Raw genomic sequence first — 14,322 nt, forward strand, 5'->3', positions numbered from 1 at the left:
GTCTATATATGATAGCCAACTAGAATTGGATCTAGTCGATAGAGTCAATTGACAAGAGCAATCAGATACCCAAAATCCTAAAGTCTATTATGGGTTTACGGTTTCATTAAATCGATTGTTCTAGTCAAACAAACAAAGTATTTCTTTTTGGATGAGAAGTGAATTGATATCTATTCTGAAACTAATTCAAATAGAATCATTAATGGAAGCCACAATGATAGAATTGAATGATGACTATATTGAATCAATCAACTATAGTGAAAATCAATTTATCGATGTCAACATAACATAACGATTTCAAATTTTGAATTTGACAAAGAGGTTATAAAACATTTTGAAAGGTTTGTGAATTAGATATCCATGATCAACAATCCACAACTAATCAAACATACTCTAACATATCACAAAACCTTCACTTTTTATTATTTATTCTTATTTAATAAGCCTCTATGTAATTTGAAAGAGGTTTCTCTATCATAGAGAAGAAGAAAATTTGAAGGATATTTTTTTATATCTCAATCTTCAAGAAAAAAAAGATCACACTCACACATTCTTTAAAATATAAATATTATACATATAAAGCACTCTAGTGAGATGCCTTTTCATATATCCCTTAAGAGATTGGAGTCTTCATGCTTCCTTATTTAGTTATATTTTCATCTCTTCTTACACCCTACAACAAATAAGATCACAAGAAAAAATAAGTAAAATAAAATATATACATATAAATAAAAACTCAAAATTAAGATAAATATACCGAGTATAATCAATTCGGATCCTTCCAGCATCAGGATTAGCAATCCTAGCAAAAGCTTCCTGAGAAAGGTCCATGGTAACACCTCTGCTTGCACATCCCGGGCAATAGTCGACGATGGTGACAGTGACACTACCACTCCTACAAGGGTTTGGAACAGCATTGGTTCCACCAGTGCACCTCACTCTGTATCTTCTACCGCAAGCTCCACGATTATCCCATATACCATCTCCTGCTGCAGCTATTATCACGCCTCTATCTTCGAAGCCAAAGCATGATGAAGCTATAAACCACACCATAACAATAATAACAACAACAAATACCAAATCATGTTAGTCATAGTAGTTCTACAATGAAGGTGGTACCCTAGAATTAAAAGTTAATCAATTAAGGAGGTTAAAAGTGCTCAACGAGTATAAGGAGGAGTGTAGAAGGTTGCAATTCCAGGCACCGCAGCAACAGATGAAACTAGGGCAGCCATCACCATGGCCACCACCACCACCAAGCTCTTTGCCAAAGCCATTTTAATCGATTACTCAAAGCAAGTATATTTCTTTGCTCTTGATGGAGATGATGCCAACTAAATTTATAGGCAAAGGAGTTGGAAAAGTATGACCAAAAGATGAAGATATATATGTCTTGACTTTCATATATTTCTATCTTTTCTTCTTCTAGTGTATAATCGAATAGTCTATTATTCGGGTGGGTTCCTTGACCTTCTTGATAGAGGAGGAAGAAAATATGATTCAATTAGCTGATTAAGGTTGAATTGAAAGGAGCAAGAAATTAACTCACTCTATCTTTTGTAGGAACATCTTTTTGTTTGCCTCCTATCCTCTAGAAATCGATTCGCTACATCTTTCACTTAAATGTTGATAATTCATTAAGAAAATGGCAAGATATAAGGCAACCATCGAAATTAAACATACAATACAAGTAGCCTTAACAACGAATAACGGATAATTGAGTGTTAATTATCTTAATCAATCACTCGAATGTTTGATAGTTATAACAAAATAAAGAGTTGACAATAAATAAAGTCCCTTTCAAACTTATGACCAAGACAATAATTCAGGAAAACACATGAATTTTTTTATTGTTTCAGAAAAGAAATTAATGGTTGTCGTGACCAAGTAAAACTAGCTCTTCACGAGTGTGGATTAAGCCGCCACATGTGGACAATTTTCTAAGGTTTAATCCTCTCTTAAGTATAGTTTAATCAAAGTGATTAAATCAAATTAGTAGATACTTTATAATTTCATTTAAAAATTAATTAGGCAAAGTGTAAGCTCACCAACGATAAAGAATAACATAATTGGGCTAGCTTTGCATGCATGTCGTGCGTGGTCATGCATGATCCCTTTTCAAGTCATGCTTGGCCCGACTCACGAGCCACGCCGCTCTTGCCTGGCCTGGCCCGACCCATGGATCAAGTTGGGCCTCTTATGGCACAACCCAATTATTCTCAAGTCATGTCAATCATGAGCCATCTGTGTCTAAGTTATGAATGACTTGGCTTTTTCCTCTAAATGGTGAGCGCAATCAAAGGATGTTGGGTGTCTAGGTTGGCCGCTGCATGCATTTTCCGATTTACTCTGGTGGCCGGTGGGAAACTTCCATGGTACCGAGCCGGTCACTCCCAGAGATAGTCAATGGGGTTAACTGAGATTTATCATTTTTTTTGAATGACTTGACTTTTATGCAAAAGATGAAATTCGTCATTCTAGTGATCTCATACGGTCAGTTTTACGATCATCTGTGAGAATGATAAATTAAAAAACTACAAATTGATTACGATGGAAAAGGGTATTATTCGACTTTGTCAAGATTCGAACCCTATGAATGACTTGACTCAACACATATTTGATGAATGTTGAACGATATGTTGAATATAAAATTTACTCATAAAAATTTGATCCATTTACCGTTTTATTATGTGAGAGAGTGATTTAGTAAACAACATTTTCCCCCTACTTTCCTTCTCCCTCTCCTCCCGCTCTTTCTTTCAGCTTCATTATCTTCAACTCCTCTCCCTCCAAGTAAGCAAGCGTCAAAGGATTGCCAGCTGTGCTGCCATCTCATAACGCGATTTGCGCCACGACGTCATGCTCCCGAGCTGTCACTCGCGACCGACACACACTGGATCCTCTCCAACCACAACAGCATCTACGTTATCAAAATTCAAGCATCTCTAACGGATCCACGTGTTCAAAGTGGGGTCCATAACGTACGGCGCGTGTAGCGAGAAATTCTCCCGTTCCTTGTTCAAGCTTCGTTGGACGAGATCCGGTATCAGGTCCCCATTCCGCCGATCGCCATCGCTTTTAATATCCCGAGATATATAAAGCAACTTCCCCGTTAAGATCTCACAGTTATGCTACAAGATTTTTTAACCCATTCTATTACCTTTCTTATTATAGGTTCAATGATATCGGTAACTAGGGTTCAACTCAGAGTTTCGACGGTATTCTCTGGGTAACAATTTTTCCCGCGTGCGGTTATTCCGGAAAATAAATAGGACTCGAAGTTTCCTGCTTTAGCAATAAGAAGTCTCGACCTCTGCTCTTCTCCGGCGACCTCCGGCGAGACAAGAAGACGTCCAAAGATGGGATCTTTACCTCCCCTGCTGATCGATAGTACCAGATCCGGCGTCAAGATCGATGTGACCGAGCTCGGCCGCCTGTTTCAGGCGCAGCGTCGCCACATGGAGCACTTCTTCGACCACCTCGACATCGCACAGGCGGCGGACTTCGCCCAGGATCTTCTCAACGCACCCGGCGCCATCTTCTTCTCCGGCGTCGGGAAGTCAGGCATCGTCGCCCAAAAGCTCGCTCAGACCATCGCGTCCCTCGGCTTTGCCCGTGCCGCCTTCCTCTCCCCGTTGACGCCCTCCACGGAGACCTCGGCGCCGTTTTCCCTGGTGACCTCCTCATTCTCATTTCCAAGTCCGGCGCCTCAGAGGAGCTTCTCGCCCTTGCCCCCTGCGCCCGCGCAAAGGGCGCGCGTCTCCTTTCCCTCACCTCCGCCGGCGTGGGCTCGGGCAATCCCCTTGCAGATCTCTGCGACGTCAATGTGCATCTTCCCCTCCAGCGCGAGCTCTGCCCCTTCGGCCTTGCTCCAGTCACCTCGGCGTCGATACAGATGGTGTTTGGGGACACTGTTGTTGCTGCCCTAATGGCGGCCAGGCGTCTCACCAAAGAGCAGTATGCTAGGAACCACCCTGCCGGAAAGATTGGGAAGAGCCTCATCTTCAAGGTAGACTCCGATCTGTTGTGCTCATTTTGCTGTTCAATAGATGAAAATCAGATTTTTGTTGGAAAATTTAATCCATTCGTTTCCAAAAATGCAAATCCACCTCTGTTCTTGAAAAGAAAATTGAGGCACACATAACACATTGCATTTAGAAGAGCTATATCTTTATCGCTAGCTTGATCTTGTTCTTTGTTTATGTTAAAATTTTGTTAGAAACTCCCATTGTTTTACATGCTTACATAGTTAGTTTGACCCTCCGAGAGTCGATAACCTGAGAAATCATGCTCAAACATCTCAATTACGCCTGTTCTAATTCAACCTATCCAATGTGAGATCGGAATTCGGCAAGAACTGTCTTACCTCAGTGCCGACTGCCAAGAAATGGAGCTAAAAAACATCTCAGTCACAGGCATCTATGGTTGCATGATAAGTTTTCGCATGATACTTCAACAGTTTCAAGTAACTAGGAACTTCGACACTTGAGTTGCTGTGGCACATTTCGATCACACTTAAAACCAATTTTGAATCTTTCTTCCATTCATATGCAGGTGAAGGATGTGATGAAGAAGAAAGAAGATCTTCCATTGTGCAAGGAACAAGACTGTTCCTGTTGAGATCGTCTCGTGAATCCGTCACCAGCCACGCAGCACCGAGGTGGAAAAAGATGATCTCTGGTACCTGTAGAGTAGGTCAAAAATAGCCAGCTAATAAAATATTTCGGGCCAAGGCTCGAGCTCCAAGGTGGTTTCCGCAGCAGCCCTGGTGAACTTCCTTTATCACGTACTCAGCGTCCTCGGGTCCGAGGCATTTAAGCAACGACCTTGAGAAGGCCTGCCGATATAATTGGTCTCCAATGAGGGTGAATTGGAAGGCTCTCCTTCTGAGCACGTGAGCTTGGTTAGGATCGGTAGGGATCTCACCTCTTTGTAAGAAGGCGAGCAGAGGAGTCCTCCAATCTGCTGCCTCGACCGAATGAGCTGGCTGGTCAATCTAGGCGATCTGCATGATCGACTCTTCTACTACCCATTCAGTAAGGGAACCGACCATTTTGGCCAGCTCATCTGCTTTGACATTATCAACTCAGGGAATCTTCTAAAGGGGTACTTCTGTGAATTCCGCCTTTAACCTGGTGAAATCCTCTGCGTATCTCCGGAGTCGGTCATTCTTCACCTCAAAATTTCCTTCGATTTGTTGTGACACTAGTTGGGAGTCAGAGTGGACCTGAACTCTGGTGGCACCCACTCGCTTTCTGGCTTGTAACCTAGCAAGTAAAGCTTCATACTCGGTTTCGTTGTTAGAAGTTTTAAAATTTAGCCAAATTGAAAGTTGAATCATTTCTTCTTGTGGAGAGACTAGTAGAACACCAACTCCACTTCCTTGTTTGGTAGCTGACCCGTCTACAAAGACTTTCCACATACCCTCTGATTCGACCTTGAGCATCTCTGTTAGGAAATCGGCCAAGGCCTAAGCCTTGATAGCGATGCGAGGTTGATACTGGATGTCATACTCCCCGAGTTCTACTGTCCATTTAATGAGCCACCCCGAAGTCTCGAGATGAGTTAGTACTCTTCCCAAATTGCTATTGGTCAAGACTGTGACCGGATGGAAGAGGAAGTAAGGTCGGAGTCGCTTAGTAGACAGAACAAGAATCCAAGCCAATCTTTTCAAGTTTGTGTATCGGGTCTCGACGTCCTTTAACAACTGACTGAAAAAATAAATAGCGTGTTGAGCCTGTCCTTCCTGCTTGACTAGTATTGAGCTGATAACTGCATCGGTAGCCGAGAGGTAGATCCATAATGGTTCACCAGGCAGGGGCTTCGCCAATAGAGGTAAGTGAGCTAAATAAGCATTGAGATCTTCAAACGCCTTATTGCAAGCCTCATTCCACTCGAATCGGTGAGCTTTCCGTAAGATCTTGAAGAAAGGGAGACTGCGCTCGACAAATTTGGAAATAAATCAGGACAAAGCAGTGATACGCCTGACCAGTCGTTGGGTTTCTCTGAGATTTTGAGAGGGCAACATATTCACCAGTGCTTGTATTTTTTCGGGGTTAGCCTCTATTCCTCGCTCAGTCATGATGTACTCGAGAAACCGCCCGACTCGGACTTCGAAGAGGCACTTAGCCGGGTTCAATTTGTGCATGTACTTCCATAGAGTATCGCAGGTTTCTTCGATGTCGGATATGAGAGTTCTTTCGTGAGCTGTTTTAATCAATATATTATCCATGTATACTTCTATATTTCGTCCTTGTTGATTTTGTTAGACCCAATCCATTAATTGCTGGTAGGTAGCCCCTACATTCTTTAACCCAAACGGCATCACTGTATAATAAAAAGTACCATCGACTGTTATAAAACTAACCTTGTCTTGATCTTCTACAGCCAGTGGTATTTGGTGGTAGTCTTGGTAGGCATCTAACATACATATATATTCACAACTTGCTGTCGAGTCAACCAACTGGTCAATTCGAGACAAGGGATAGCAATCTTTGGGGCAGACTTTATTGAGATCCCGGAAGTCCATGCAATCCCACTATCTTCAACTCGCTTACAAGTTTGTTTTCTTCTTCCTCCTTCGGAGACTGACTTGAGTGTCGGAGTGGTCGAGCCAGGGACACCCCTGACCTTCCTTCTCACTGTGTTGGTGCTTGTAGGTACTGGAGCTCATCTTCTTCCACCTCGGTTCTGCGTGGCTGGTGACAGGTCCACGAGACAATCTCAACAGGAACAGTGTGCAAATAATACAAATCTAAGCTGGGTAAACAATTTTGACTTCATTACAATGGTCTAACCAAGAGCGACACTGCTTATAACTTCTAAGCAAATCACTAATGTTACGAGTCTATATATTTACCATGTCACTAGCTTCAAGAACATGTAAATAGTTATCGATGCACAGAAACATAATTTCACTACAAAATCCAGTTCTTGATTAACATAAAATCTTAATGCTACATTCTAATAACTCCTAAATCATGACGGTCATAAAAACAGGTTACTGATCGAGTTGTTTGCGGTGACTAAATAGTGATCAAACCTGCGGATATAGAGGTAGCAGTTTGTAGACGAGGAAAATAATTGAAGAAATATGGAACTCACGGACTCGAAGGATTCGTGGGCGATGCTCTTCGAAGAGAAAAAAGACGTCGGTTTGCTCGTATGACGATGGAAAAGGAGAGCCGCCGAGGGCTGAGTACTTGAGAACCTCAAGCCGTAGTTTTGGGAGCTCAACGGATATGCAACGCTGCCGATCAATTCGAGAGGAACTGAGGGCGACAGTGGCGACACACCGAGCGCTGTAGGTCGGGTCTGGAAGATGCTGAAAGGAGGGGTAGGGTTTGTACTATACAATTTAATAAATTCAATTTAAAATATAATTTAATAAAGAAAATAATTTATAAGTGATATCACATAAATTGTGTATATATAAATAAGTTTACTAAATTAACTTATTTTATAAAAAAAAATTAATGATTTTTGTGTAATATAACTTAATTTTTAGAAAAATAATTATATTTTATAAAAATACCTTTAATTAATATATAATTAATTATTTATTATTATTTAAATTAATCAAATTGCTAAAAACTTTTTTTTTACTATTGAGTTTCAATTTGCTTTAACTCGAGCTATTCTTTTATAATTTTATTTGATTGTTTAAATTTTTATTTTGAATTTATTTGATTAGTTAATAAACATGATATTAAAAATGTGTTTATTTGTTTTGAGATTTTTTATGTATTTATTTATAGGTTTAATAAAAAATTTATAATCATAAGTTACTATAAAGATTAAAATAAAATTTTTTAAAATGAATATATAAGTAAAAAATTTAAAATAGTAAAAATAAAAATATTAAAATGGATGTGCATGCCACCGAGGATCAATGTAAAATCGAAATCATACCTGTTAAGAAAAATTATGAGAGATACATTTAACATAATATAAGTACTTATTTAAACGTTCAATAAATATTTCAATTGAGGGATATAATATCATAATAAATATACTTATCACTAAAAAATAATAAAATTTAATTAATAATAATAAAATAAGATAAAATTAAAATATCAAACGTAATGACATAACATATGTATATATATGATGCTACTTAATAAAATAAATATTTAATTGTTATTATAGTTGATGTAGTATTGTTCATAAATAATTCAAAATTTTATTTAAATCGTAAGTTGAATTTCGACGTAATAGTAAAATAAATCGTAAAAATAATTTATGATAAGACTCTGTAGATTTAATCTGGCGAGTGCTGGGATTACTTATCAATGTTAGCCTGCGCAACGGATTCGTGCGCGGCCGTGTGTGACACTGCTGATCCACCGCCACTGCTGTTGGCCTCGCCGGGCCATCCGGCTACTGTCGGCCATTGGCTCGAGCGCGATCGACGCGCCACTCCGGAGCTTCATCTAGCGGTGGAGTCTGGTCTGCTAGTGGTCGGAATTTAACATAATTTGATCGAAAATAGCCAAATCACGCGGTCGGCAGTGGCGCGCCCACTGTCGACTGTGAGGAATCCGACTAAATTATGTCGGATTCCGGCCACTATCCAGTCAAAATCCGACGCCGGACGAAGCTGACTAGCGGCGCGTTGATCGCGCCCGAGGCGGTGGCCGGCGGTAGCTGGACACCGCGGCGAGGCCGGTGGCAGCAGCAGTGGGTCGCGCGTGCCCGATTGCGGGCCCGATTTTGATCAAAATTCGGTCGGAATACGGGTCCTGACCGACCTGAAGGCGGCGCCTGCTAGTCGACCATTGGATTCTGATCGGATCGGGGCCGACAGGCGGCTGCCGGCGGCGTGCCGAGTAGGAACGGAGCGGAACACTGTGTATTCTCACATTTGGACGGTTCAGATCTGGCGTGCAATCGTGTGATGGACGGTGAATCGCGTGTCGCGCACGAACGCGCACGAATTCGTCGCGCAGGCTAACATTTCTATAGTATTTTTTAGTGATAAGTGTATTTATTATGATATTATATCCCTCGATTGAAATATTTATTGAACGTTTAAATAAATACTTATATTATGTTAAATGTATCTCTTATAATTTTTCTAAATAGGTATGATTTCGATTTTACATTGATCCTCGGTGGCATGCATATCCATTTTAATATTTTTATTTTTACTATTTTAAATTTTTTACTGATATATTCATTTTAGAAAATTATATTTTAATCTTTATAGTGACTTATGATTATAAATTTTTTTATAAAACTTATAAATAAATACAAAAAAATTCTCAAAACAAATAAACACATTTTTAATATAATTTTTATTAACTAATCAAATAAATTCAAAATAAAAAATTTAAACAATCAAATAAAATTATAAAAGAATAGCTCGAGTTAAAGCAAATTGAAACTCAAAAGTAAAAAAAAGTTTTTAGCAATTTGATTAATTTAAATAATAATAAATAATTAATTATATATTAATTAAAAATATTTTTATAAAATATAATTATTTTTCTAAAACTTAAGTTATATTATACAAAAATCATTAATATTTTTTAAATATTTTTTTTATAAAATAAGTTAATTTATTAAACTTATTTATATATATACAATTTATGTGATGTCACTTATAAATTGTTTTCTTTATTAAATTATATTTTAAATTGAATCTATTAAATTGTATAGTACAAATCCTACTTTTAGCGTCCTCCAGACCCGACCTATAGCGCTCTGTGTGTTGCCGCCGTCGCCCTCAGTTCCTCTCGAATTGATCGGCGGCGTCGCGTCTCCGTTTAGCTCCCAAAACTACAGCTTGAGGTTCTCGAGTACTCAGGCCTCGATGGTTCTCCTTTTCCATCGTCACGCGAGCAAATGGACGTCTTTTTTTTCTTCGAAAAGGCACCGCCCATGAATCCTTCTAGTCTGCGAGTTCCATATTTTTTCAGTTATTTTTCTCGTCGACAGGCTGCTACCTCTATATCCGTAGGTTTGATCACTATTTAGTCATCGCAAACAACTCGATCAGTAACCTGTTCTTATGACCGTCATGATTTAGGAGTCATTAGAATGTAGCATTTAGATTTTATGTTTATCAAGAACTGGATTTTGTAGTGAAATTATGTTTCTGTGCATCGGTAACTATTTACATGTTCTTGAAGCTAGTGACATGGTAAATATATGGACTCGTAACATTAGTGATCTGCTTAGAAGTTATAAGCAGTGTCGCTCTTGGTTAGACCATTGTAATGAAGTCAAAATTGTTTGCCCAGCTTAGATTTGTATTATTTGCACACTGTTCCTGTTGAGATTGTCTCGTGGACCTATCACCAGCCACGCAGCACCGAGGTGGAAGAAGATGAGCTCTGGTACCTACACGCATCAACACAGTGAGAAGGAAGGCCAGGGGTGTCCCTGGCTCGACCACTCCGACGCCCAAGTCAGTCTCCGAAGGAGGAAGAAGAAAACAAACTTGTAAGCGAGTTGAAGATAGTGGGATTGCATGGACTTCCGGGATCTCAATAAAGTCTGCTCCAAAGATTGCTATCCCTTGTCTCGAATTGACCAGTTGGTTGACTCGACAGCAGGTTGTAAGTATATATGTATGTTAGATGCCTACCAAGGCTACCACCAAATATCACTAGCTGTAGAAGATCAAGACAAGGTTAGTTTTATAACAGTCGATGGTACTTTTTGTTATATAGTGATGCTGTTTGGGTTAAAGAATGCAGGGGCTACCTACTAGCAATTAATGGATTGGGTCTAACAAAATCAACAAGGACAAAATATAGATGTATACGTGGATGATATATTGATTAAAACAGCTCACGGAAGAACTCTCATATCCGACATCGAAGAAACCTGCGATACTCTATGGAAGTACATGCTCAAATTGAACCTGGCTAAGTGCCTCTTCGATGTCCGAGTCGGGCGGTTTCTCGAGTACATCATGACTGAGCGAGGAATAGAGGCTAACCCCGAAAAAATACAAGCATTGGTGAATATGTTGCCCCCTCGAAATCTCAGAGAAGCCCAACGACTGGTCGGGCGTATCACTGCTTTGTCCTGATTTATTTCCAGATTTGTCGAGCGCAGTCTCCCTTTTTTCAAGATCTTACGGAAAGCTCACCGATTCGAGTGGAATGAGGCTTGCAATAAGGCGTTTGAAGATCTCAATGCTTATTTAGCTCACTTACCTCTATTGGCGAAGCCCCTGCCTGTTGAACCATTATGGATCTACCTCTCGGCTACCGATGCAGTTATCAGCTCAATACTAATCAAGCAGGAAGGACAGGCTCAATACGCTATTTATTTTTCAGTCACTTGTTAAAGGACGTCGAGACCCGATACACAAATTTGAAGAGATTGACTTGGATTATTGTTCTGTCTACTAGGCGACTCCGACCCTACTTCCTCTTCCATCCGGTCACAGTCTTGACCAATAGCAATTTGGAAAGAGTACTAACTCATCTCGAGACTTCGGGGTGGCTCATTAAATGGACAGTAGAACTCGGGGAGTATGACATCCAGTATCAACCTCGCATCGCTATCAAGGCTTAGGACTTGGCCGATTTCCTGACAGAGATGCCCGAGGTCGAATCAGAGGGTATGTGGAAAGTCTTTGTAGACGGGTCAGCTACCAAACAAGGAAGTGGAGTTGGTGTTCTACTAGTCTCCCCACAAGAAGAAATGATTCAACTTTCAATTTGGCTAAATTTTAAAACTTCTAACAACGAAACCGAGTATGAAGCTTTACTTGCTGGGTTACAAGCCGCAAAGCGAGTGGGCGCCACCAGAGTTCAGGTCCACTCTAACTCCCAATTAGTGTTACAACAAATCGAAGGAAATTTTGAGGTGAAGAATGACCGACTCCGGATATACGCATAGGCTTTCACCAGGTTAAAGGCGGAATTCACAGAAGTACCCGTTTAGAAGATTCCCCGAGCTGATAATGTCAAAACAGATGAGCTGGCCAAAATGACCAGCTCCCTTACTGAATGGGTGGCAGAAGAGCCGATCATGCAGATCACCTTGATAGCCCAGATTGACCAGCCAGCTCATTCGGTATAGCCAGCAGATTGGAGGACTCCTCTGCTCGCCAGCAGATTGGAGGACTCCTCTGCTCGCCTTGATAGCCCAGATTGACCAGTCAGCTCATTCGGTCGAGCCAGCAGATTGGAGGACTCCTCTGCTCGCCTTCTTACAAAGAGGCGAGATCTCTACCGATCCTGACCAAGCTCGCGTGCTCAGAAGGAGAGCCTTCCAATTCACCCTCATTGGAGACCAATTATATCGGCGGGCCTTCTCACGGCCGTTGCTTAAATGCCTCGCACGCTGAGTACAGGAAGTTTACCAGGGCTGTTGCGGAAACCACCTTGGAGCTCGAGCCTTGGCTTGAAATATTTTTCAATCAACGTCATTACTTCATAGTGGTTGGATCTATGCCGCACATCCGACCAATCCTAGTGGCTTAACTTCTCTATGCCCTTTCATCTCACGTTTAATGCTGACCCTTGATCTTGACTAAGTGTCTCATCCTCACCATGAGAAATCTGACATTCCTTGATACGTGGTGACGCGATGTCGCCTTTGACCGTACGGATGTCGTAGCACGCCGACTTTATTAATGCGAAGATATACTCCTTGGTATTTATGTCAATCACGTATCTGGATGCATTAAATAAGGTCAAATCTTGGATTGACAGCCAAAGCCCGGTGCCAGGCCATCCGACCCCTCATTACTGAGCCCCTTGACGCTCGTTGATTTGGAGCGGGTAGCTCTACTCCCTACACTAGTTATTGTCTATTTAGTTCGCTAACGCCTCTTTCGACTAGACTTAAAGGGGAGGCTAGTGATGTGGCGAATCCTGAGTGATCTTACGTGGCAAAGGAAGTCAAGAGTCAATATGATGTGGCAAGATAGGGTCCATGGTCCAACCCCTTTTGACCAGCCCAACCACAGCCGCATTCAACCTAACCCCCACCAACCCGACTTGGCTTTCATGGCCCTCTAACTGACCCGAAGGTCATTTAGTCAGCTCGGCCATGCTCGATCATTTAGTCAGCTCAGCCACTCTATCACTTTATCAGCTCGGTCATTCAGTCAGCTCAGCCACTCTGTCACTTTATCGGCTCGGCCATGCTCGGTCATTCAGTTAGCTCAGCCACTCTGTCACTCTATTAGCTCGGCCACGATCGGTCACTTTGCTCAGCTTCGGCCGACCCAGACCCTCTACCCAATCCTAACTCGGGTATGCCCCCTTTAGCTACCTTCAGCACTAAAAGACAATCAAACATGCGAACCCTGCCAAAGAGTCAGGGCGGTTACTAGGTTGTCAGACCTGACTCTCTAGATCCTCTTCTGCCCCTGCTCACGGCTAAAAGGCGAGAATAATCCACACGGTCGAGTAATAAGGTGGTTACGAGGTGGCAGGCTTGGTCCCCTAGATGCCACACTTGTTAACAATTCGCATAACTTGTCCCCTCAAGACACAACAACCGCTTGCCTCGGGTCAGTCACATTGTCCCCTCAGGCGGGTATATAAGCTCCCCCCTCATGTATGGAAAGACTCTAGTGATTTCCACTTATCGTTCTTTTTTCTCTCTGTTTTTTGCTAATTTGAGCGTCGGAGTGGTCTGCCAGGAATCCCCGACACTCAGCTAATCCACTCGTTCAGTTTCTATTTATAGATCAAGGTACTCGCGGAGTCGATGATGGTTGAGATGACATAATCTTGACTGATGGCTTGACTGTCTACGACATCCAGCCGGAACATATATCTATCAAGTCTCTTCACAACTTAACACACATATAAAATACAAATACAAAACTTAATTTAAACCCTTGACACAAATATCAAAATTCAATATCAAACCCGACCACTTAGAAAATGATTACACTAATATAGGCTGCTCAAGAGTGAAAGATAATGCATCTCACAGCCCTATATGCTTTGGAGAATGCAAGCCAGTGCTTGGATATGCATTATAAGCAGTCTAGGTTCATGTAGTAGTTTTGACAACATGATACATTCTATTGAGGAATAGGAAATGAATGCATCTTATAACTCTCTAGAGCTTAAAGACTGCAATGTAGTGCCTGGGTGTGCATCCTGAGCAATCAAGGTCCTCATAATAGTTTTGGACATATGTGCTACATGATGCAATACTACTTAAAGATGGAAGTTGAATGCATATTACAATTCGATATGGTTTAAGGAACACAATGCAGTGTTTGGTCAACACTTCTATATGGATTTAGACTGATCAAGACAACAAAATTAATGGTAAAAGTAATAGTTTATGACCCATATGAGCTAGGAATTGCATAGGAGTGATTGTTTGTCCAAA

At 41.1% G+C, this 14,322-nt stretch overlaps 1 protein-coding gene and 1 pseudogene across 1 annotated transcript; one reads left to right on the forward strand and one right to left on the reverse strand.

The window, feature by feature from the left end:
- Positions 1 to 500: 500 nt before the first annotated feature.
- Positions 501 to 1,277, reverse strand: LOC141825900 (EG45-like domain containing protein). Its single transcript, XM_074713167.1, has 3 exons — positions 1,166 to 1,277; positions 758 to 1,037; positions 501 to 673 (listed from the first exon to the last, which is right to left on the reverse strand). Exons 1-3 carry the CDS (start codon positions 1,275 to 1,277, stop codon positions 667 to 669), a joined length of 399 nt encoding a protein of 132 aa, XP_074569268.1. The 3' UTR covers positions 501 to 666.
- Positions 1,278 to 3,329: 2,052 nt separating this feature from the next.
- On the forward strand, positions 3,330 to 4,620 carry LOC141826985 (putative arabinose 5-phosphate isomerase; annotated as a pseudogene).
- The last annotated feature ends 9,702 nt before the right edge of the window (positions 4,621 to 14,322 follow it).

The sequence above is a fragment of the Curcuma longa genome, chromosome 4 (genome assembly GCF_044706935.1).
Source record: "Curcuma longa cultivar G26 ecotype Majalengka, Jawa Barat chromosome 4, ITB_CL_G26_1.1, whole genome shotgun sequence".
Lineage (NCBI taxonomy): Eukaryota > Viridiplantae > Streptophyta > Magnoliopsida > Zingiberales > Zingiberaceae > Curcuma > Curcuma longa.